This window comes from Oncorhynchus mykiss, chromosome 32 (assembly GCF_013265735.2).
Source record: "Oncorhynchus mykiss isolate Arlee chromosome 32, USDA_OmykA_1.1, whole genome shotgun sequence".
In the NCBI taxonomy this organism is placed as follows: Eukaryota; Metazoa; Chordata; class Actinopteri; order Salmoniformes; family Salmonidae; genus Oncorhynchus; species Oncorhynchus mykiss.
Window position 1 is genome coordinate 25,437,300 of NC_050572.1, and position 25,457 is coordinate 25,462,756.

The 25,457-nt window shown below is 43.6% G+C and overlaps 2 protein-coding genes, 1 long non-coding RNA gene and 4 other non-coding genes across 10 annotated transcripts; 2 read left to right on the plus strand and 5 right to left on the minus strand.

The window, feature by feature from the left end:
- The first annotated feature begins 258 nt into the window (after window positions 1-258).
- LOC110488169 (CTP synthase 1) lies at window positions 259-15,297 on the plus strand. The gene is made up of 17 exons (XM_021560258.2): window positions 259-499; window positions 2,820-3,008; window positions 6,175-6,345; window positions 6,710-6,810; window positions 6,973-7,173; window positions 7,313-7,393; window positions 7,627-7,778; window positions 10,099-10,231; window positions 10,670-10,758; window positions 11,053-11,147; window positions 12,432-12,538; window positions 12,625-12,721; window positions 12,877-12,932; window positions 13,034-13,130; window positions 13,273-13,417; window positions 13,678-13,773; window positions 14,002-15,297. The coding sequence occupies exons 2-16, from the start codon at window positions 2,843-2,845 to the stop codon at window positions 13,751-13,753; spliced, it is 1,767 nt and encodes a 588-aa protein (XP_021415933.2). The 5' UTR covers window positions 259-499; window positions 2,820-2,842; the 3' UTR covers window positions 13,754-13,773; window positions 14,002-15,297.
- Window positions 15,298-18,329: 3,032 nt separating this feature from the next.
- Window positions 18,330-21,370, minus strand: LOC110488171. Of its 4 annotated transcripts, none has more exons than XR_002468362.2 (8): window positions 21,284-21,370; window positions 20,344-20,402; window positions 20,061-20,131; window positions 19,828-19,885; window positions 19,583-19,632; window positions 19,241-19,315; window positions 19,016-19,099; window positions 18,330-18,815 (listed from the first exon to the last, which is right to left on the minus strand). It is a non-coding gene; the product is annotated as an uncharacterized LOC110488171 (long non-coding RNA). The 4 variants fall into 4 exon arrangements; XR_002468363.2 differs by having other exon boundaries at window positions 20,052-20,131; XR_002468364.2 differs by lacking the exon at window positions 19,583-19,632 and having other exon boundaries at window positions 21,284-21,369.
- Window positions 18,884-18,956, minus strand: LOC118946555. Its single transcript, XR_005041426.1, has one exon. It is a non-coding gene; the product is annotated as a small nucleolar RNA SNORD99 (small nucleolar RNA).
- On the minus strand, window positions 19,722-19,802 carry LOC118946559. Its single transcript, XR_005041430.1, has one exon. It is a non-coding gene; the product is annotated as a small nucleolar RNA SNORD103/SNORD85 (small nucleolar RNA).
- On the minus strand, window positions 20,221-20,297 carry LOC118946558. Its single transcript, XR_005041429.1, has one exon. It is a non-coding gene; the product is annotated as a small nucleolar RNA SNORD103/SNORD85 (small nucleolar RNA).
- On the minus strand, window positions 20,492-20,628 carry LOC118946560. Its single transcript, XR_005041431.1, has one exon. It is a non-coding gene; the product is annotated as a small nucleolar RNA SNORA16B/SNORA16A family (small nucleolar RNA).
- Window positions 21,371-22,407: 1,037 nt separating the features above from the next.
- On the plus strand, window positions 22,408-24,582 carry LOC110488170 (ras-related protein Rab-39B). Its single transcript, XM_021560259.1, has 2 exons — window positions 22,408-22,773; window positions 23,950-24,582. The coding sequence occupies exons 1-2, from the start codon at window positions 22,559-22,561 to the stop codon at window positions 24,383-24,385; spliced, it is 651 nt and encodes a 216-aa protein (XP_021415934.1). The 5' UTR covers window positions 22,408-22,558; the 3' UTR covers window positions 24,386-24,582.
- The last annotated feature ends 875 nt before the right edge of the window (window positions 24,583-25,457 follow it).

Consider the following 25,457-nt stretch of genomic DNA (forward strand, 5'->3'; position numbering starts at 1 on the left):
AGCCTGGTTTAGGATTATTTAGGGCCAAAGTAGTGGGGTAGGGGTGGTGGGTTTGGGGGATAGTGCTTAGGTACAGGGTTCGATGGTGGTGGAATTCAAGATGTTCCCATTCCTCTTTTCCCTTTTTGGGGGGTTGACCAAATTGGGCAATCCGCACTCCGACCTGCGAAAGGCAGCAATACGCAACACAGCGTCTAGTCTGCCACGTGCAGAAGAAGAATATTTACGTTTCCAGCGTGGTGCATGCGCAGATCCTACGCAATCTTGGTGTCCTCGACCACCCATACCGGTTTGTCTTTTCTGTACGGCTCTGGTAGTATTAGATTGGCCAATCAACACGTGTTGGAGTGGATGGATGGTAGCTAGCTACATTCTAAATCAATTCGTTTTTTTATTTTTATTAGAGATTTGAAGGGAAAAAATCTATGTTCTATACATTGACAATTTAAAATCAAGTTCGAAGACTTACCGTTTGACCGCAGTGCACCATTTATTTTTGGTGAGTTGAAAACATGCTTTGTGAACATAACTGCAGCCCTGATGTAGCCTAGTGTTACCTTGCTAGCTCAGTTGACATGTGATGCAGTCCTTGGAGTCAGCATTTGATATATTTATCGCACTGTAATCGGACGTAGGTTTGGGCGCGTGGTACATCGTTTCGTGCACTGGCCTATGATTCAGTTTAGATCGCTGGCCAGCTAGTGTGGCTCACAGCCATTGTTAATGGGATAGGATAGCTAAATAACTAGCTATTAAAGCTAACTGCCCAGTAACTAGCTAACGTGACTTTATATGTTGCAAGACCTCTAGGTAACTCGTGTTACAACTGGTGTGATGTTTTTCAACGACCAAAACAGTTATAACGTTAAGTTGTTGCATTTACTGAAAGTAGCTAGATTTAAAAAGTTAAAATTAAGTGAGCGGAAAAAGTAACGTGATTCCTCAGATGCGCGCGCCTTCTCTCTTGCATGTTCTGTACCTTCGCGCGCATGGTCAGTGATAACGTGGACAGAACTATAGTAATCCGGAATTCTCCAGTTACTATAGCGCACCTCCAACCTCTAGGCTACCTGGCGCCTCAAGTAGATACTGTAAATCGATCAACTGAGTATTATTGTCTCCTACCTAGGGCTGTTGAGGTGACCTTATTACCGCCTCACCCACAGCCATGACCGTAGTAAAATGCTTTTGTGACCATTGAGTCCAGTTAATCTCCTTTTATGTACTCTGGACATACGTTAGTAGTACTCTCGCTAACGATCATCAAGGTCGCTAATGGCCTGGCACTCCACTCAGGGCTCTGTTGTCCCTCGAACCACTCTGACATCAATGCAAATGGAGTCGAAAATCACACTTATCAAAACAGTATATACTTTTAAAACTCACCTCACTGTGATTGATCAATTTGAAGACAGAAGTTTAACAACAGGTTGAAATTGAGTGGAAAACATGGTCTTTGTGGATGTTGTTTCAAAGCCTAACATAATGAAATGGACAGCCTTTCTCAGGTGATGATTAATTCAAAACACACGTATACAAAACACACATGTATATTAGCTTATGCATAGGCCTATATATGAGCTCAATTCTGAAAGAAAACCTGAAGTAAAATAAAGATTAAAAAAAGCTGATTTAATCTCTTTAATACATAGTTGGTAACCTACATTAATCAAACTTGGAGTTGGCCTACAATTATAGTGAATTTGGTTTTGAATAGACTGGTAATTGGGCATGTTTTATATTTTCATAATTAATAGGCTGACATTACCTTTAGCTACATCATATCTCACCATGCGTTTCCATCTCCTCCCCTCTCTCCTTCATTCCTTTCTTTAGAGGGCAGAGAGAGGGGGTGTCAACAGTTTAATGAAATAGCTGGTTCTCCTCAAACAGTGGTTGATGTATGGGGTGAAATAACGGGTAGCCTACCCAGCATGATTGAGAAACAAACAGGAGGGAAAGCGGTCTCATTCACTATTCATGCATAAGGATGACATGTCTTTTCCCCTCTGCTCCAGTTCCTTCACATCTGATAATAGACCATTCTAAATCAAAACTAATTTTACATATTAGTAGAGACGATTAAATTGAGAAGTCTGATGGGTGAAAATATGATCATTTGAAGAGAGAACAGCATGTGCAGCCTGAGGCAATGAACAGAGCGTAAAGCTTTTTTAGCGACTTTCTCAAGTCATCAATAGTCTCTAGTCGCTTCATGCAGCCCATATATCTTTTGATTTCTAAGGCATTCTAAGGTTTGTATCATTCACAACTAAAGTTGCCAAATAACTTTAAATCTAGCATATAGGACCTGTTTCAAATGATCACTTTTACACTCAACATAGCCACTTCATATGCACACTCGCTCCAGAATGGGATAAATATCCTTTCTGTTTTATTCAGCTAAGTTCAATTATATTCTTCTAACTATAAAATCATATAATATAAAATAATGCCACGGGACTTATAAACATATCTTGTCTGCTAACTGAACAAGCCTGCAGTCTATGGCATGGCACATAGCCAGATAACATACAGTAGACAAACTCATATTCTGTTCTTCTGAAATACATTTTCTTCATATCATAATGTTTCTTTAGAGCTGAATAAAATACATCATGGATGTATTGTGATGGTGTATATTAAATTGATTTATTAGACTTTTTAAAATGTAGATGCTCCAAAAGCACACATCAGTGGCTTGTATGCATGGAGGCCTGGAGATGCTCAACATGTTGTTAATTAACGGTCAGTTACCGTGAGAACGGATGTATTTTGCGTGACAAAAACCAGCTGATAAAATGTAATGACCTCCACAGCCCTACTCCTACCCATTGCCACAATGAAGTACATCCTGGTCACTGGTGGCGTCATCTCTGGCATCGGGAAGGGGATCATCGCCTCCAGCGTGGGAACCATTCTCAAGTCATGTGGTCTGCGCGTCACTGCCATCAAGATCGACCCCTACATCAACATAGACGCTGGGACCTTCTCTCCGTACGAGCACGGTGAGTCCAGGAAATGTTCTGTATCATAGAAATAGAGTGAATTCTATGACAATGTCATTCTATTTCTATGTTCTGTATCCCATCAGTTTATGACATCTGTGTTGTGTATGCGGTGTAACTCTGTTCACAAAATAGTTTTATCTAATACATGATCTACACCAGTGCTTCTCAAGAGTAAGTCTGGGATCATGAAACATAAGAAACTGCTAACTAACTAAAATAGGTTGAAAACTACACTGTAAAGGTATTATATGCCATGAGGCCTCCCAAGTGCTATTCTTAGTTTGTTATGGAATGACTCTGCTGAAGCACAGTAGTCAGAATCATATAACGTTATTGCCATGCAATAAATGTTACTAGGAATTAATCTTGGTGTTGTGTGTGTGTGCAGAAGTGTACAGCAATAATCTAAACTCGCCAAAAAAAAGAACCATCCTCTCACTGTCAACTGTGTTTATTTTCAACAAACTTAACATGTGTCAATATTTGTATGAACATAATGTCTCAGTTGTTGAATCTTGTTAACTGAACAAGTTCCACAGACATGTGACTAACAGAAATGGAATAATGTGTCCCTGAACAAAGGTAACAGCCACCAGCTGCATTAAGTACTGCAGTGCATTTCCTCCTCATGGACTGCACCAGGTTTGCCAGTTCTTGCTGTAAGATGTTACCCCACTCTTCCACCAAGGCACCTGCACGTTCCCAGACATTTCTGTGGGAAATGGCCCTAGCCCTCATTCTCCTATCCAACAGGTCCCAGATGTGCTCAATGGGATTGAGATCCGGGCTCTTCGCTGGCCATGGCAGAAGACTGATATTCTTGTGTTTCAGGAAATCACGCACAGAACGAGCAGTATAGCTGGTGGCATTGTCATGCTGGAGGGTCATGTCAGGATGAGCCTGCAGGAAGAGTACCATATGAGGGAGGAGGATGTCTTCCCTGTAACGCACAGCGTTGAGATTTCCTGCAATGACAACAAGCTCACTCCGATGATGCTGTGACACATCGCCCCAGACCATGACAGACCCTCCACCTCCAAATCGATCCCGCTCCAGAGTACAAGCCTCGGTGTAATGCTCATTCCTTCGATGATAAGTGCGACTACCACCGTCACCCCTGGTGAGACAAAACCACGACTCGTCAGTGAAGAGCACAGTCCTGTCTGGTCCAGCGATGGTGGGTTTGTGCAAATAGGCGACGTTGTTGCCGTTGATATCTGGTGAGGACCTGCCTTACAACAGGCCTACAAGCTCTCAGTCCAGCCTCTCTCAGCCTGTTGCGGACAGTCGGAGCACTGATGGAGGGATTGTGCGTTCCTGGTGTAACTCAGGCAGTTGTTGTTGCCATCCTGTACCTGTCCCGCAGGTGTGATGTTCGGATGTACCGATCCTGTGCAGGTGTTGTTACACGTGGTCTGCACTGCAAGGACGATCAGCTGTCCGTCCTGTCTCCCTGTAGCGCTGTCTTAGGCTTCTCACAGTACGGACATTGCAATTTATTGCCCTGGCCACATCTGCAGTCCTCATGCCTCCTTGCAGCATGCCTAAGGCACGTTCGCGCAGATGAGCAGGGACCCTGGGCATCTTTATTTTGGTGTTTTTCAGAGTCAGTAGAAAGGCCTCTTTCATAACTGTGACCTTAATTGCCTACCGTCTGTAAGCTGTTAGTGTCTTAACGACCGTTCCTAGGGTGCATGTTCATTAATTGTGTTCATTAATTGTTTAAACAGTGTTTAAACCCTTTACGCTGAAGATCTGTGAAGTTATTTTGATTTCTACTAATTATCTTTGAAAGACCGGGTACTGTAAAAGGGCCGTTTCTTTTTTTGCTGAGTTTAGATCAACATCCATACAGATGGAGACATGAACATCAAATAAAATGAGCAGAATCAGGTGTTTGTGTGTTGGGTTTTAACCTTGCCACTCCCCTACCCTGTTCCTCTGGTCTCTACAGGTGAGGGGTTTTAACCCCGTTCCTCTGGTCTCTCTACAGGTGAGGGGTTTTAACCCCGTTCCTCTGGTCTCTCTACAGGTGAGGAGTTTTAACCCCGTTCCTCTGGTCTCTCTACAGGTGAGGGGTTTTAACCCCGTTCCTCTGGTCTCTCTACAGGTGAGGGGTTTTAACCCCGTTCCTCTGGTCTCTCTACAGGTGAGGGGTTTTAACCCCGTTCCTCTGGTCTCTCTACAGGTGAGGGGTTTTAACCCCGTTCCTCTGGTCTCTCTACAGGTGAGGGGTTTTAACCCCGTTCCTCTGGTCTCTCTACAGGTGAGGGGTTTTAACCCCGTTCCTCTGGTCTCTCTACAGGTGAGGGGTTTTAACCCTGTTCCTCTAGTCTCTCTCCAGGTGAGGGGTTTTAACCCTGTTCCTCTGGTCTCTCTCCAGGTGAGGGGTTTTAACCCTGTTCCTCTGGTCTCTCTCCAGGTGAGGGGTTTTAACACCGTTCCTCTGGTCTCTCTCCAGGTGAGGGGTTTTAACCCCGTTCCCCTAGTCTCTCTCCAGGTGAGGGGTTTTAACCCCGTTCCTCTGGTCTCTCTCCAGGTGAGGGGTTTTAACCCTGTTCCTCTGGTCTCTCTCCAGGTGAGGGGTTTTAACCCCGTTCCCCTAGTCTCTCTCCAGGTGAGGGGTTTTAACCCCATTCCTCTGGTCTCTCTCCAGGTGAGGGGTTTTAACCCTGTTCCTCTGGTCTCTCTCCAGGTGAGGGGTTTTAACCCCGTTCCCCTAGTCTCTCTCCAGGTGAGGGGTTTTAACCCCGTTCCTCTGGTCTCTCTCCAGGTGAGGGGTTTTAACCCTGTTCCTCTGGTCTCTCTCCAGGTGAGGGGTTTTAACCCCGTTCCTCTGGTCTCTCTCCAGGTGAGGGGTTTTAACACCGTTCCTCTGGTCTCTCTCCAGGTGAGGGGTTTTAACCCTGTTTCTCTGGTCTCTCTCCAGGTGAGGGGTTTTAACCCCGTTCCTCTGGTCTCTCTCCAGGTGAGGGGTTTTAACCCCGTTCCTCTGGTCTCTCTCCAGGTGAGGGGTTTTAACCCTGTTCCTCTGGTCTCTCTCCAGGTGAGGGGTTTTAACCCTGTTCCTCTGGTCTCTCTCCAGGTGAGGGGTTTTAACCCCGTTCCTCTGGTCTCTCTCCAGGTGAGGGGTTTTAACCCTGTTCCTCTGGTCTCTCTCCAGGTGAGGTGTTTGTGCTGGATGATGGGGGTGAGGTGGATCTGGACCTGGGGAACTACGAGAGGTTCCTGGACATCAGACTGACCAAAGACAACAACCTGACCACTGGCAAGATCTACCAGTCTGTCATCAACAAGGAGAGGAGAGGAGACTACCTGGGGAAGACTGTACAGGGTAAGACTACCTATAAGACGGTGTGGAATAAGCCTGGGATGACTGGGGGAGAACCAGTATAACCAGGGGTTAGAGGAAGATCTACCAGTCTGTCAATAACGAGGAGAGGGGATTACCTGGGAATGGGAAAGACTGTACAGGGTAAAACCAAGTCATGGTGGGAGAGAGACTGGGCATATGGGAGTTCAGATCTTGGTTGAATAGTTGAGTTGAATTTGATTTAGATTTTTTGGCATGGCAGTTCTGACCTCTGTCCCATATCCTACGAAGAACCAAAGAGGAAGGATATGATATATCAAGTTCTCTTGTGTAATTTTCTATGCATCTCCAGACTAACTGTCCCTGTTTGGTGTGTCCTTTGCAGTGGTGCCCCACATCACTGATGCCATCCAGGAGTGGGTGATGCGTCAGGCTAGAGTACCTGTTGACGATGACGGTGTGGAGCCTCAGATCTGTGTCATCGAGGTAAAATATTATGGTAAAAGGGTATATCAATAACTTCCTGATACCCTTTCTTGGTTTGATATTAGTGTGGCATATGTACTCGAGGAGTCATTTCGGGCTGGGTTGTTACTAGTTGTATTCCTGTGTAATTGTGTTTCCCGGTATGTCTGTTTATGTGTGCAGCTAGGAGGCACCGTGGGAGACATCGAGAGCATGCCTTTCATCGAAGCCTTCAGGCAGTTCCAGTTTAAAGTCAAGAGGGAGAACTTTTGTAACATCCACGTCAGCCTGGTACCACAGCCCAGTGCCACAGGAGAGCAGAAGACCAAGCCTACTCAGAACAGTGTCAGAGAGCTCAGGGGACTGGGCCTGTCTCCTGATCTGGTGAGTTTAAATTTGACCAAGTTTCTACCATCTCTTAAGTGTGGCAAGGTATGACAGTCATAACCACTTTTCTGTCCATTTTATATATTTAGTGTTTAAGGATTGCCTGTTAGCTAATTGTGTTCTCAATTCCCTCCAGATCATGTGTCGCTGCTCCACTCCCCTGGAGAACTCTGTCAAAGAGAAGATCTCCATGTTCTGTCACGTAGAACCTGAACAGGTAAGACCTGATCCTACAGCCACACACTAGGATGAAACACGACACTGGCACAATAAGTCTTCCCAGCGATTCCTCACATCCCATCTCCTCGCCTCCTTCCCAACCGTATTGGGGGGAAATATCCAAGGTTCCTCCCCATTGACTTTTCCATCTGTGTTTTTGAGAAGGATGCGAGGAGAGATCTACATCTAGTTGTGCCTGAGTGTATGCTCTTTTCTCCTCTCCTCCCCCAGGTGATCTGCGTGGCAGACGTGTCGTCCATCTACAGAGTGCCTTTGCTACTGGAGGACCAGGGGGTGGTAGGCTACTTCTGTCAGAGACTAGACCTTCCTATAGAGACACGCCCCAGGAAGATGCTTACCAAGTGGAAGGAGATGTCTGACAGGTGGGTTGGTGTGTCTGCTAGGTGTGCGGGCAGGCAATCACTGGGACTGGTAGCACTCAATTATTTAGACCCATTGAGCTCAATGGTTCTAATGATGAACTTGGCCTTAAGATGCTTTTGGGAAACCGGGCCCAGGGTTGTCCAATGTCGGTCCTTCGAATAAGGGACTAATTCAGAGCTGGGACACCAGGTGAGGGCAATTAACTACCAGGTAGAAACAACAAACAGATGTTTCGACCCTCCAGGACCGGAATTGAACAGCCCTGATTTAGACCCACCACATTTGAGTTTGAACCAGATGGTGCCAACAGAGATGGTCACCTCGCTTTGAGTCCTTAGGAAACTATGCAGTATTTTGTTTTTTTATGTATTATTTCTTAAATTGTTACCCCAGGAATCATAAGTATTATTACATACAGCCAGGAAGAACTATTGGATATAAGAGCGATTTCAACTTACCAACATTACGACCAGAAATATGACTTTCCCGAAGGTGATCCTCTGTTTGGACCACCACCCAGGTCAATGGACCTAATCCCAGAAGCCAACCCAAAACAACGGTGCCGCAGACGGGTCGGCCTCCTGGTCAGGCTCCGTAGACGGGCACATCGCCCACCGCCCTCGAGTATACTACTCGCCAATGTCCAGTCTCTCAACAAGGTAGATAAAATTCAAACAAGGGTTGCCTTCCAGAGAGACACCAGAGATTGTAATATTCTCAGTTTCACGGAAACATGGCTTTCTCAGGATATGTTGTCGGAATTGGTTCAGCCACCGGGCTTCTCCATGCATTGCGCCAACAGAGAGAAACTCCTCTCTGGGAAGAGGAAGGGCGGGGTGTATACTTGATGATTAACGACTCATGGTGTAATCATAACAACATAAAGCAACTCAAGTCCTTCTGCTCACCCAACATAGAATTCCTTACAATCAAATGCCGGCCATATTATCTTCCAAGATAATTCTCATCAGTTATTGCCACAGCGGTGTACATTCCCCCTCAAGCAGACACCAATACGGCCCTAAAGGAACTTCGCTGGACTCTATGTAAACTGGAAACCATATATCCTGAGGCTGCATTATTGTAGCTGTGGATTTTAACAAAGAAATTTGAGAACAAGGCTACCTACCACTGAGATGGTCCACCCACACAGACTGTGGTGAAGGCGCAACAGCGCCCCTTCAACCTCAGGAGGTGAAGAAATTTGGCTTGTCACCTAAAACCCTGACAAACTTTTACAGATGCACAATCGAGAGCATCCTGTCGGGCTGTATCACAGCCTGATATAGCAACTGCACCGCCTTCAACTGCACCCTCATCCGCAAGGCTCTCCAGAGGGTGATGCAGTCTGCACAACGCATCATCGGGGGTAAACTACCTGCCCTCTATGACACCTACAGCACCCGATGTCACGGGAAGCCCAAAAAGATCATCAAAGACAACAACCCACCGAGCCACTGCCGGTTCACACTGCTACCATCCAGAAGGCGAGGTCAGTACAGGTGCATCAAGCTGGGCCCAAGCCTGAAAAACCGCTTCTATCTTAAGGCCATCAGACTGCTAAACAGAAATCACTAACTCGGAGGCTGCTGCCTACATTGAGACCCAATCACTGGCCACTTTTAATAAATGGATCACTAGTCACTTTAAACAATGCCACTTTTTAAATAATGTTTACATATCTTATATTACTCATATGTATATACTGTATTTTATACCATCTATTACACCTTGCCTATGTTGCTAAGGCCATCGCTCATCCATATATTTGTATGTACATATTCTCATTCACCCCTTTTAGATTTGTGTATTTGGTAGTTGTTGGGAAATTGTTAGATTACTTGTTAGATATTACTGTACTGTCAGAACTAGAAGCACAAGCGTTTCACTACACTCGCATTATCATCTGCTAACCATGTGTATGTGTCCAATAAAATTTGATTTGAACCCTTGATAAAGAACATGCCTGGGTGAGAAATAGAGATACTGTATGCCTATTCACCTGCTCTTTTGCAGCACCATGGAGTGACCTGTATTCAGATTATTGGTCCTTTCAAGACAACTGGGAACTCGAAGAAAGAAACAAGGTCAAATCATGACATCAGTGATCTTCAGGTCAGAGCCCTAGAAAGATGTCAGAGTATCCGACTTGGAATTACGAGTTGGATGACCGTTCAAAACAATTTTCCTCAGCCGGAGCTAGTTTTTCCCCCCCTGAGTTCCCTGTTGTCTTGAGTGCACTGAAGTCTGAGATTTCTGAGTTCCCAGTTGTTTTGAACGCGGCATATAACCTTGCCTGTGGTGTGTTTTGAATCCCAGGTCAGACAGGCTCCTAGAGCAGTGTTCTATAGCCCTGGTGGGGAAATACACTAAGTTCACAGACTCCTACGCGTCAGTCATCAAAGCTCTGGAACACTCGGCCCTAGCCATCAACCACAAACTGGAGATCAAGGTAAACACGAACAAACTACACACTTGTACAAGCTACACACTTGGAAGGCACTACATGCCAGTTTCCTGGACATATAATAAGAAACATCTTCAATGTAGAAAAGATTACGCTTAATCTTTGTCTGGAGAAACCAGCCGTAGAACCACAAGCACCTTGAAGATGCACTGCCGTGCACAGGTTTTCTATTTTGTTTCTTATACAGCAAGGCTAAATTATACTTTTACTCTGGCTTTGATGACCTCAGGAACAGGTTTTTATTTTGGAGATAGAAGATTGCTGCTTTACAGGGTGAATGCATGTTGAAGTCTATTTGTTTGTGCAGTCATGTCATAACTAGGATAAGATACGTCCTATCATGTGTCTTGAGACGCCTAAAATAGCAACCGCTTGTCGCTTCTCCCCCTTCTCTCTCTCCCCACATTTCTCTCTCTCTCTCAGTATATTGACTCAGCAGACCTGGAGCCAAACACACTGACGGAGGAGCCCGTGAAGTACCACGAGGCGTGGCAAAAACTCTGCAGTGCTGAGTGAGTATGGTAGAGTCCAGGCACCTGCTATGGCATTGTTTTCCAATCCGCTTCTTGTACCCCCAGCTAGTTCAACTTATTTTACCTACGGTAGTTCAGTACCAGCACACCTGATTTATCCAGTTGAATCAGGTATGCTTGAATTTAAATACTTCAAGTAAGTAGAAGTGGCTGGGTACAAGAAGAGTTTTGTGAAACACTGAGTTAGGGGGATCAGTTGGACTCTGTTGTACTGGTAGTGAAGCGGGTCAGTATAGTGAGTCTATATGTTCATTATGGTGTTTCTCTCCACAGTGGCATCCTGGTACCTGGAGGGTTTGGAGTCAGAGGGACAGAAGGGAAGATTCAGGCTATCAACTGGGCACGCAAACAGAAGAAACCCTTCCTAGGTACCAAATGGGCTGTATCAGTGGCAGGCAGTCATGATGATGCAATAATCTTTACAGCAAGGAAAACATTAAAGCTTTCTATTCCTATACTCCTTCATGTACACTACATGGCCAGAAGTATGTGGACACGAGCTCGTCAAACATCTCATTCCAAAGTCATGGGCATTATTATGGAGTTGGTCCCCCCTTTGCTGCTATAACAGCCTTCACTCTTCTGGGAAGGCTTTCCACTCGATGTTGTAACATTGCTGCGGAGACTTTCTTCCATTCAGCCACAAGAGCATTAGTGAGGTCTGGCACTGATGTTGGGTGATTAGGTCTGGCTCGAAGTTGGCGTTCCAATTCATACCAAAGGTGTTCAATGGGGTTGAGGTCAGGGTCACTGAACAGGCCAGTCAAGTTATTCCAAACCATTTCTGTATGGACCTCGCACGGTGTCATTGTCATGCTGAAACAGGAAAGGACCTTCCCCAAACTGTTGCCACAAAGTTGGAAGCACAGAATGTCATTGTAGGATGTAGCGTTAAGATTTCCCTTCACTGGAACTAAGGGGCCTATCCCGATCCATAAAAAACAGCCCCAGACCATTATTTATCCTCCACCAAACTTTACATTTGGCACTATGCATTGGGGCAGATAGTGTTCTCCTGGCATCCGCCAAACTGGATTTGTCTGTCGGACTGCCAGATGGTGAAGCGTTATTCATCGTTATTCATCACCCCAGAGAACGCATTTCCACTGCTCCAGAGTCCAACGTCGGCTAACTTTACACCACCCCAGCCGACACTTGGCATTGCGCATGGTGATCTTAGGCGGCTGCTCGGCCATTGAAACCCATTTCATGAAGCTCCCAACGAACAGATATTGTGCTGACGTTGCTTCCAGAGGCAGTTTGGAACTCGGTAGTGAGTGTTGCAACCTAGGACAGACGATTTTTACCTGCTTCAGCACTCGGCTGTCCCGTTCTGTGAGCTTGTGTGTCCTACCACTTCGTGGCTGAGCGAAGTGGTAGGACACACAATCACAGCACATACAGTTGATCGGGGGAGCTCTAGCAGGGCCGAAATTTGCAGAACTGACAGTTTCACGTTGAAAGTCACTGAGCTCTTCTGTAAGGCCATTCTACTGCCAATGTGTTCCTATGGAGATTGCATGGCTGTGTGCTCAATTCTATACACCTGTCAGCAACGGCTGTGGCTGAAATAGACAAATCCACAAATTTGAATGAGTGTCCACATACTTTAGTGTATGTGCCGTGTTAACCTGACTGGTATGTGTTTGCAGGTGTGTGTCTAGGGATGCAGCTGGCTGTGTGTGAGTTTGCCAGGAACATGCTAGGATGGGAAGATGCCAACTCAACAGAGTTTGATCCCGAATCAAAGCATCCTGTGGTAGGTTCCACATTCATAAGATCTCTCTTCCCCTTTACTGGTTTTAAAGGCCAACAAACAAATATTCCTTTATTGCTTCGCTCTAGGTGATTGACATGCCAGAACACAATCCTGGGCAAATGGGCGGGACCATGAGGCTGGGAAAGAGACGGACCATTTTCAAGACCAACAACAGTATTCTAAGTAAGAGACCGAACTTTGAGAGTAAAGTCACCGTCATAATCACACCATATACCTGCTCTGTGCTTACCGTCATAATCACACCATATACCTGCTCTGTGCTTACCGTCATAATCACACCATATGCCTGCTCTGTGCTTATAGTTGTTTCATTGCAGGACGACTTTACGGAGATGTTGAGTATGTGGATGAGAGACACAGACATCGCTTTGAGGTTTGTCGGAGGTTCACTTTCTCTCTCTGTATATCCCCTCTCTACATGTCAATAGTGGGTGTGGTTCAGTGTGCTTAACTTGTTTCCTATTCCTGTCTCAGGTGAACCCAGAGTTGAAGGAGCACTTTGAGGGGAAAGGCTTTCACTTTGTGGGTCAAGACATAGAAGGAGAGCGAATGGAAGTCATCGAGCTAGACGGTAAGAGCGAGAGAGAGAGTCAGGGATCATGTGTATATGGGTGGACAAAAGATTAGCTCTACGTGGTTGTTGGTCAGGTTTGCTCGTGCCTTTTTACCCAGACCTAACATGAACTACAGCACCTTTTCTGCTGGATTTCCAGATCATCCCTATTTCGTAGGGGTGCAGTATCATCCTGAGTTCACCTCTCGCCCCATCAAACCATCGCCTCCCTACTTTGGCCTCCTGCTGGCATCAGCCGGGAAACTACAGAGCTACCTGCACAAGGGCTGCCGTCTGTCTCCACGGTAACCACCGAACATTCCCTTAGAATCAGTATGATTCCATACAAGTATCAATGAGTCGTAAGCCTGTGTTAAATGTAGCAGTAGGGCTGTAGAAAGACTGCAGCCATGCTGGCAATGAATGGACACCCATAGTTATAAGCACTGCCTCAATTTAATATTGTTCCGTGGAACTTAAACATTTTATAGCAACAGTATGCCGTTCTAATACAAAATATTGTGTTGAAGAGGTTGGCGTAAGTATATGAATCCCATTTCCGTAGGGACACGTACAGTGATCGGAGCGGTAGCAGCACCCCAGACTCCGAAATAACTGAGTGCTCCATCTCACAGGAATGAATGTGACTGCGGAACACAAGGTAGGCCACAACACTACAAACAAACACCCTGCAATCACTCATCAGGCACCATTTTATTCTTTGACATGTTTTTTTTCTAGCCTGGAATCCAAACTGATTGTGAAATCAGTACGGTTTCCAGGCCACTTAACTTAATCAAGGCTATATTTGGCTGTAACCATGCAGCTAGTTCCTAACATATTTGTTGGAACCATTTATCTGCCCACACAAACATTTCCTTTCTTGCAGGGGGGAAAGAAACAATGAAGAGGATCGTCACAAGTCAATGGATGGAATGGCTTTTTTAAAGACATTTTTCCTGACCTTCCTGAACTGATGAACTGAAAGGGATTGTTTAGTATTTTTCTATATGCTTGTGACAACGATCATGAAATTGAACTCTTTGTACTGTTTGACAATCATAGTACATTGAGTATGTAACTGTATAATACATGGTTATTTTGTGACTTTCATTTATATGCAGTCTTGAATATGTATAATTATCTTTGTCTGAGAAGGAAGTGACTGCTGTTTCTTCGACCTTTATTTATCCAGAATAAAATCCCTTGATAACTTCAAGGTAGAATTGTATGCATTTTAGTGACAAGCATACAGGACTGGACTGTAAGAAAGATGAACAAACCAATGGATTGGTCAGGATTTGTCCAATCTCTGGACATATATTATGCATACTTGTGTAATAGCAGTATTCTGGGGGACTGGGTCTTTTGGTTTCATTGAGTTAAGAACGTACAACCTGTTTATATTGATGTGATACTGTTACTCAGCCACTGAATTTGCTTTGTGAAATGATATTAATGTACAATTAATATTACTGGTAGTACAATGGATGTTGAACCCTTTTGTCAGTGAAGATTGCATGTGATGTTGCCTCAATTCAATCCAGACAGGTTTATAGATCTCTATGATTACTGTACCGAAATGAAGAGCAGGATGATCCTCCTTTACATGCTTTGCTCATTAGGCATTTGATCAAGATTTTGTATAAATTGGGTTGAATTCATGAATAGGAATGACTGTTCCAGGCAAATTGGGTACTTAATTGAACTCAATTACATTTAGCAGTGGTGTCCTCAGGTTTGTGGACTGGCACTAGTCAACTATAGCAGGTAGTGTTAATCAACCCCTATAAAGGGAGACACTAACTTAAGTGACCAATTGTTTCAGGTAAGCTACGGGGAAAATATAATTAAAAAGCCCCATCAATTAGATATTTTTTGCTAGGAAGTTAAATTGGCTGTACCTGTGCCAAAATGCAGACATGGCTCCTCTAGCTTGTTCATCTAGAAGTGATGAGACAAACATGGTGCGCAATGTTTGGAACATCAGGGGGGGAAAAAAAGTTACACCTCAATTTGGTCTGTATTGATTTAACATAACTTGGTATAGTTGGGAGAGAATGAAAGCTGTGAGCTTTCAAAGAGCCATGAAATAGGATTCACCGAAAAGCCTTTTACTAGACCTACTCTGAAAAGGCCATGCAATTTCCTACTAAAACTATTCAAATAAAGCATGAACTCCAGACTTAAGGATACGTGTGATCTTTATTTGGGCATGCTCAGGTTCCAGTGGTGATTTTAGCATGCAAATCTTGGGCCCCAGCAAAGCCACTGCACAACAATAAATACATGAATTGCACTATAAGTGCCCACAAACTATTAGGGCCTACATATTGATGTGATACTGTTACTCAGCCACTGAATTTGCTTTGTGAAATGATATTAATGTACAATTAATATTACTGGTAGTACAATGGATGTTGAACCCTTTTGTCAGTGAAGATTGCATGTGATGTTGCCTCAATTCAATCCAGACAGGTTTATAGATCTCTATGATTACTGTACCGAAATGAAGAGCAGGATGATCCTCCTTTACATGCTTTGCTCATTAGGCATTTGATCAAGATTTTGTATAAATTGGGTTGAATTCATGAATAGGAATGACTGTTCCAGGCAAATTGGGTACTTAATTGAACTCAATTACATTTAGCAGTGGTGTCCTCAGGTTTGTGGACTGGCACTAGTCAACTATAGCAGGTAGTGTTAATCAACCCCTATAAAGGGAGACACTAACTTAAGTGACCAATTGTTTCAGGTAAGCTACGGGGAAAATATAATTAAAAAGCCCCATCAATTAGATATTTTTTGCTAGGAAGTTAAATTGGCTGTACCTGTGCCAAAATGCAGACATGGCTCCTCTAGCTTGTTCATCTAGAAGTGATGAGACAAACATGGTGCGCAATGTTTGGAACATCAGGGGGGGAAAAAAAGTTACACCTCAATTTGGTCTGTATTGATTTAACATAACTTGGTATAGTTGGGAGAGAATGAAAGCTGTGAGCTTTCAAAGAGCCATGAAATAGGATTCACCGAAAAGCCTTTTACTAGACCTACTCTGAAAAGGCCATGCAATTTCCTACTAAAACTATTCAAATAAAGCATGAACTCCAGACTTAAGGATACGTGTGATCTTTATTTGGGCATGCTCAGGTTCCAGTGGTGATTTTAGCATGCAAATCTTGGGCCCCAGCAAAGCCACTGCACAACAATAAATACATGAATTGCACTATAAGTGCCCACAAACTATTAGGGCCTACATATTGATGTGATACTGTTACTCAGCCACTGAATTTGCTTTGTGAAATGATATTAATGTACAATTAATATTACTGGTAGTACAATGGATGTTGAACCCTTTTGTCAGTGAAGATTGCATGTGATGTTGCCTCAATTCAATCCAGACAGGTTTATAGATCTCTATGATTACTGTACCGAAATGAAGAGCAGGATGATCCTCCTTTACATGCTTTGCTCATTAGGCATTTGATCAAGATTTTGTATAAATTGGGTTGAATTCATGAATAGGAATGACTGTTCCAGGCAAATTGGGTACTTAATTGAACTCAATTACATTTAGCAGTGGTGTCCTCAGGTTTGTGGACTGGCACTAGTCAACTATAGCAGGTAGTGTTAATCAACCCCTATAAAGGGAGACACTAACTTAAGTGACCAATTGTTTCAGGTAAGCTACGGGGAAAATATAATTAAAAAGCCCCATCAATTAGATATTTTTTGCTAGGAAGTTAAATTGGCTGTACCTGTGCCAAAATGCAGACATGGCTCCTCTAGCTTGTTCATCTAGAAGTGATGAGACAAACATGGTGCGCAATGTTTGGAACATCAGGGGGGGAAAAAAAGTTACACCTCAATTTGGTCTGTATTGATTTAACATAACTTGGTATAGTTGGGAGAGAATGAAAGCTGTGAGCTTTCAAAGAGCCATGAAATAGGATTCACCGAAAAGCCTTTTACTAGACCTACTCTGAAAAGGCCATGCAATTTCCTACTAAAACTATTCAAATAAAGCATGAACTCCAGACTTAAGGATACGTGTGATCTTTATTTGGGCATGCTCAGGTTCCAGTGGTGATTTTAGCATGCAAATCTTGGGCCCCAGCAAAGCCACTGCACAACAATAAATACATGAATTGCACTATAAGTGCCCACAAACTATTAGGGCCTACATAAAGCTGCACCAACATCTTACCAGTGCTACACCTGGCTCTCAACGGATACTTGTCTGGCAGCGAAAGTTAATTCAGATTTACTGCTTTTCTAAAGTGTTTCCCGCAGACAACATATTGATGCTGTAGTTTGTACGAGGCAATCTGTAATTGATTAAGACAGGCGTAGTCAACTATTTGGTCAGCACTTCAGGAACTATACAGCAACAGAATTCAGAACATGGGTCACTCTTAATGTTCTCCCTGTACATCAAGTCAGAACTGTAGGATAAATAAAGGGGCCATAAGCAGACATTGAAAGCCCTTAAAATATTTGATTACATTTCTCAAAACAGGTTGTATGCAAAATGAAGGGTAAATGGAGCACAGTACGCAGCAGCATACAAGACCCCCCTTGTGTTGTGCAGCAGTCCTTTGTGGGCAAATTGTCTGTCTGGATTCATGGTCTTTCCAATACCACTGGGAACTGCTGAATGTGAAATGCCTTAGGTATTAATGCTAGAAAGAGGCCAGAGTTCCCATTTGAGTTGGATGAAATCTCAAAACGTATTTTTGCAGTTGTAGCTTCTGTCATCGCCCCCCAGCTGTCTTGAACTCAGATCTTGCCGTGCCCTGGCCAGTTAAACATGGCCAATGTTACGTTTTTTAAAACTACAGAAGGGACCCTTGTTCTTGAGTCCACTGAACAGGCTAACAATTTTCCAAACCACCTTCTGTAATGTTTATTTCCAGCCTATTAGAATTCCTCTTCATATGGCAAGGATCAAAAAGGATTTGCAACCGTGAGTCAGGACTGCTAGCTAAGCTTTAAGTGATGTGACATGATCAGTCCAGTCAAAGCCACTGTACATGTTAACATCACTGTGGCCAATGGCCTTGAGCATTTCTAATGTAATGCCATGGCACCACCCTTAAACTTCGTGATGTGTCCATGAATGACAGAACACTAGGTCAATCACGGTACACCGCTCTATTTCCTGCCCCGCCACAACGCACTGAGCTGGGCTGAAACACATGCATTTCGACACAAGAACAAAGACCATGGTTGTAGCTTTATTTACATTGTTTGAAAAGAGATTAATGGCAAATTATTTCACAAACATGGGGCTCTGCCCTGAAGGACAGAATGTACCTGTTAAGTTCAACTTCAAGGAGTCCCCCAGTTTTGGCAGGCCAAAAACATGCATGCCACCTTCAAGTTTCACAAAGCTACCATAGATATTTTAGCATTATATGGCATTTGTGTAATTTGTCAGACGTCCAGGTCTAAATTAAGCTGGAATCTAATTAGTTGACTTAGGGTGATTGTTATATTTATTGATGAAATGCAGGACAGGTTGGTTGCAGGTTTGAGACAAAGTCCCACACAATTGAACAGTTAGTCAACCAACGATTTCACACATTCTGAACAAGTCTCCTAACAATGTCCCGATGCAACCGATAAGCAATAAGTGACAAGCCAGGGAAACACCTTGGTGTACAGATGGGGCCTCATCCAACTTGGTTGGTGTACCAAGACCTGAGAATGAAAAAAGTATTGCTTTAGTGGCTGAAACAATGTATCATATATAGACATTAAAGGTGACATTCTGATCTCAGTCCCATATCCGCATGTTTCATCCAACAGTCACATTTTAAAAGGTATCGATCATTGATCAGAACACCAGGGCCTGTGAAAAGGCCAATAATGATGCGTTGCCTCTTGTGCTTAAGACATACCTTAAAACCCTTGAATAGGGCCATATAACCATGGAAGTGTAGTTGGTCAGTGCCGGTCACGTCACCCAGAGCCAGTTGCAAGAACTGCAAATGAAAGTTGATACATATTACAGCGAGGGACTGGCTTTGAGCCAAGTCCAATATCAGCATGAGCCATAAGCAGTATCATTGAGCAAAACACCATGCCCGCCAAAGAATATCAAGAAAACACAAGTCAGTATATACCTAGTGACAGCCATACCCATCAACCCGGATTGGTGCATGTCCAAGCAGTGTTGAGGCACACCTGTACCTCCATACCTGCAGAGACATTAGAGAAACTCAGTGCACAAGTTTCAGTAGCCACCTAAAAGCAGGATTGTGAAACTAGGTAACATTAGTGTAAAGTCACAATTTAACCTGTATGACAGTAGAGTGACTAACGCAGGCACAGAGAGGCCAGGACAGTCAAAGACTCCCTATTTATCTTGCATACACTTGGAGAACCAGAGGCTACAGGCAAAGCCCGGGGCCTTAGAATAGCATGCCGCCATGGGGACCAGACAACATTGAACACAAGGGGCTTACCAGCCATTCAATCCCACGTTGAATGGCCACACCTCCAATACGCACAATAACTGATGAGAAACAAAGTGACAGTCAAGCTTGGCTCAATTCAGTGCCAAAGCTTTGAGGATGTTTACAGCAAAACACATTAGTCAATAGACATGGCTCAGAAGTTGAGTACTACGGTGTTCTCATTATCGAGGCACTCCTCTCAGTGAGGGCAAGTGTCATTACAGCCAGAATGAAAGGGGAACATTTTGAATTACCCTTAGAATGTCCCGTGGTTCATTCTCAATCCCACTGGTCTATGCAGAGGTTGTACACCTGTAGAGAGCATTGACAATTAGTCAAGTTAAAAGCTACACATTATCAGCAGTCAAAACACAACATACAATATAAAGTCTTGGCTCAGACAAGTACAATAAAGTTTCCATCAGCGAGGTATCATAAGTGAGGGCTAGTCGCAGGCCAAAAACACATTGATAGGCACCTGAATTACCTCCCATCAGAATGTCCACTACTTCATTCTCATCCAGGCCTATGAAGCCCCTGCAGACTGACATGGTAATCCTGTATAGAGAATTAGACATTTACAATCAGGCAAATACAGTAGTCTAAACCCTACATTTACATTAACTTGAATTTAGTCAACACCAAATCTTGGCTCAGACGAGTACTAAGTTCTCAGCATAGAGGCACTCCTCTAAGTGAGGGCAAGTGTGTCATCACAGCCAGAATGAGGGTCGATGGGTGAATCTTGAAATCAACGAGAATTAATGTACCTTCGGCATAACCATTTGTTCATCATCCACGTCTAGGGTTTGTTCAGAAGATAATGGACCTAGAGCATAGTGAAGCCAGCCAATTAGAAGTCTCATCTTACTCCATCGTGACCAACACACTAACATTTTATATGAACAACTGTACATGGAATGTCCTTCCCCTTAATGTTGCGGTGTCAGTTATTGTGGAACTGCACAGCGACCGTCGGTGAAAGTAATGTTTTCGGCATCCTGTTGACCGAGTCCGCTACAAAATGAGCAGGAACGGCTTCGATAGGTGCCTGTGTTTATAGAGTGGTTGAACAGATTCCAGCTCTGTGATTAGCCATATTGGCCGAGTAGGGTTGATCGTATGAGTTGAAGTCACCTCGATACGCTCAGTAACATTACGCCTACCGTTAGCCAGCGGTGTAGACTTACGCTGTACAAAATAGAATACAGCAAGAATAACTCAAATAAAAACAGTCAATACTCCACCAAAAAAAACTGATAATTTACAACTTAAAGATCGCCGTTCAAATATGCTGTTAAGATTCTTGCGGAATAGTGAAGAATCTGCATCGTTAAGGGCCGCGTGCAGTAGTGCCACGTGGAAACTGGCATAGTCAACGAACAATAAAACGTCTCGTAAGAGTAAGTAAATTTGCCTGAAATAGCACAGCTTTACGATTAACATATGCTTTACCACAAGGTTGACAAATACATAGTTAAACTTAACCAGCTAGCTATATAACCAACTATGTCACAAGAAAGTGCAGGTCCCGCCGGAAGTTAACTAGTTAGCCTAACTAGGTACCGGTAGCAAAATATCAGAAACTGCTTTCTAACATTCACGTGACTACGCGCTTCTCTCAAAACATGTGATATTAGCAAATAAAACAACCTTCACGCATATATAAAACAGGCACGCCGAGTGATGATTGGTTCGAGTGTGACTTACCATTGCTGCTACTTAGTTTGAATTGAAGAGATTGAAAATGCGCTGTCGGTTGTTTATATAGTGTGGGACAACCTGGCGATTGGTCCACATATGTCACATGGACGAGATGTATGATGGGATATGAGGTTCCCTCTCAACGATAGACCGCTATCTAAGCTATTTAATGTGGCATAAATTAGATAGCTAATGCATGCATTGGCTACTGATAAAACAGTTCGAACAAATAATGAACAAATAATACAACGAAAATAGACAGGTTAAAAAAAAATAGAAAAGCCAACCAGAAATGTGAGGTTTGAAGAGATGCAAACAAACTAAAAACCTTTTCACTTGAAGCTTTTGCTAATGTATTGCGCCTGGCCAATGCAGTTCTGACCAAGACAAGAGGTTGATTGTATTATTTTAGGTCAGTGGGATAAACGTCTCATTTTCAAGGATTTTCAAATAGATATGTAGGCCTGTGGGCCATATATGCAATCGAGGTGTATATTTTTTTGGTAGGCGAATAGTTTTGAAAGTATTTGCTCTAATCAATGCTGTAAGGAAAGCCTAAGTGAGAACTAGATTTCAAATGAGCAAAGTCAACAACACAACAAACTGATGTGCCAACGGCAAAAAAAAAGGTCTCAGCATTTCAGCACCATGGACAGTTCCATGACTGCTGCGACCACTGTTCTAATTGAAAAGCCAGGAATGAATAGCCTTTCGAGCGACCATATTCAACACATGCAATGCATATCACAATTCGTGCACAGCACATTACATGGTTTAGCATACAGCTCATGCTATGCCGTCATGACCATGTCAAATCAATAAGCAATTTATAGATGGACCAGGCATAGGCTTCATGGCATTTCACACCAGTTTGAGAGTCGGATAACAGCGTGCCTTATCATGTGCTATCTAACTATATTTTTACGCTTTATAGGCCTCATCACGCACGTACGATTCATACTTTCTTTATCGAAATTACGCTTTGTAGCATTGGCCCGTAGGCTAGACTAAATTAAAATAAAGCAATAGAATTGTCATAACATAAAGTGACGTTGTTTTCTTTTTATGGTTGTGTTCTGAAGCAATAGGCCCTATAATAAATCCCGTGCATAGGTAGCCTATCACATGACTGCAGCACTATCGCCCTTTGCTCGCTGGCACTCTCATCTCTGTCTGACCAGAAGGCAGTAGGCAGCAGCAGTGACTGGCTTTGTAAACACAACGTGCTGCGCTGCTTTGTTTCGGAACCGCCACCATTCTGGGTCTATCTCTAGCCATGCCATGGATATTTTGTGGCAATATCAATTCAGGATAATTTTGCTAGGAGACTCGACGGTAGGGAAATCATCTTTGCTGAAGCGGTTTACAGATGGAATTTACAGCGATGTAGCGGATCCAACGGTCGGTGTTGATTTTTATGCCCGTTCGCTAGACATCGAGCCAGGGATTAAAATCAAGCTTCAACTGTGGGACACGGCTGGACAGGAACGATTTAGGTGAGATATAGACAATTCATGTTATACTAGGCCTATATATATATGTATATATATATATATATATATATATATATATATATATATATATATATATATATATATATATATATATATATATATATATATATATATATATGTTATCAATAATATTTTGACAAGATCAACTGATTCATTATTTCCATCAGTATAAATTAGCCTATATGGATCAAATAACTAAAACGCCTCAGCCTTCACAATATCTATTGTGGTCGGTTTACTATTTTGGCGAATAACAGTTGAGAAAAATAATAGTTTATTATTAGAGAAACGAGGAACGAGGTCAGTCATCGTCAGTATTTTTTTTTACGGTACGACTGCAATAACGGAGGCCGTTAATCCAATCTCCATCATAAAACAGTCATTCAATTGTGTCGCATCATCAGTTGGATTCATTCACCGATGATGGGCAACAACCTCGCCTTGATACTGTTTTGTGTAATACACAAATATCATTTTTTAATACAATGATAAGACGGTTTTGATGCCTGTCTTTGGATGGATGACAGTCAAATCCGGTTATTCTGCAAGTGTGGTTTGTTACTGCTGAGATGGCCTGTGAATCAGCGAGGCATGGCTCTCTCTGTTACATACATGTAGTAATGTGCCTTTATGTAGCCTAGTCTGCCATGCCTAGGCACATACAGTATCCATCCAGGAGCCAGTGTAACTTGTAGTTGAAAAAAATATGTTAACAACATAATTCATTCCCCAGTCTCAGATACTATTCCTCTAAGAGCATTAGAACTGTGTTTGTAGACTCTGCTCTCAGATCTCCTTTTCCTCTTGAACCCGAACCTGGATGTCTCTGACAGAATATTATGGAAGAAAGACTGTTTTCCCATAAGAGGTTCACAGTACACACTTAAAAGAGATTTTCAGTGGCATGAAAGAACTGTCTCTACAGGTGTGTACAGTTATCATTCCTTAGTTAGTAAGCCACAATGAATGTCTTTCCCTGGACCTGCAAGGAGTCGCGGATCTTGTTGCGCTGTTTTGCCAACTCCTATATGTTTGTTGTCATGCTATGAGTGTAGTTTGGTTCAGGGTTACACTGAGATTCAAGTCAGCATTGTTTAAATTCACATTTTACTATGGATCAGAGCTGAATTGTAACATCTCCTATTCTCCATCTTCCAGGTCCATCACCACTTCCTACTACCGTAACTCAGTGGGCGGGCTCCTCGTGTTTGACCTGACCAATCACAAGACCTTCGACCACGTGAGGGAGTGGCACAAGGAAGTGAGCGAGCACATCCTGCCGCACAACATGGTCTACATCCTGATTGGCCACAAAAGCGACCTTAACAAGGACCGGAAGGTGACGCAGGACGAGGCTGAGCAGCTGGCGGCAGAGATGGGGATACGCTATGTGGAGACGTCGGCTAAGTGCAACAGCAACGTGGACCGGGCCTTCCAGCTGCTCAGCAGGGACATCTATGAGCTGATGAAGATGGGGCAGATCACCACGAGGGACGGATGGGATGGGGTGAAGAGTGGCCTCACTACCAGGGTCCTGTACCCGGGCGATGAGGACATTGAGGTGGAGCCGAGGGAGAAGAGTTGCAACTGCTGAGAGACTGACCCTCGATCCCTGACCTCTGACCTCATCAAGAGTAATGTTCATTACGCACCAAACGGAAGAAAATGGATTGGAACAAAGAGGGACTACCTGGAATTGTCCAATAAGAAACTCAAATGTATCTTTTTCGTTGCGAATCGTTCTAGAACATGTTCCGATGCGTTCCCTAATAAACACGACTCATGTCTCCACTGTTGTTCCCCCTCTCTTATCTCCACAAGTATCTCACATCATCTCACAGTTTAGTCAGTTTCCCATTGAAACTAAGCCATGGTCTAAAGTAAGGCCCTTGTCCTGCCACATGTGCACGTGTCACCATATGCCTAGTGTAGCTAGCCTGCTTTTCCTCTCTGTATCAGTTCCTCAAGAAGGTCAGGATGGGGCTGTTTTCTGATGGGATTGTGGGATTCACATCCTGTAGTACACATCTTGATGTGACAAAATCTTCTCTACAAACACAAAAGTCTGAGTCTTTAGGCCAAACACCAGAGTAAATCCTTGCAGCGGAATAGCATCATACATGTACATGCTAAACCTTCACAGTTTAACATCACCTGGGTAGCTTTGGGCCCAGTTAGGTAAGGCAGACACAGAGGCTGCATTTACAGAGGCAGCCCAATCCTGATATGTTGCCCAATTATTGTTCTTTTGACCATTGAGAAGAGGCCTTTTGACAATAATTGGGCAAAATATCTGATTTGGGCTGCTTGTGTAAACGCAGCCAGAGACACCTGCGTGACAGCGATCAGGCCTTGGGGAATTCCAGTACGTGTTCTTTTCCTTCCTGGCAGCATCCTTTTCCTTCCTGGATGCCCTTTGCTGCCGCAGGAGTTATTGGATTCTTAAGCAGGCAAGGTCTTGACTGGTGGACAATGCATTATTGTGATCTGGCATCACTCCCATTACATTGTTGTGGGTTGATTCCTGTCTCCTGTGTGTGTGTGTGTGTGTGTGTGTGTGTGTGTGTGTGTGTGTGTGTGTGTGTGTGTGTGTGTGTGTGTGTGTGTGTGTGTGTGTGTGTGTGTGTTTGCATGTGTGTGCTGTTGCTCTGTCCCCTGTACATCAT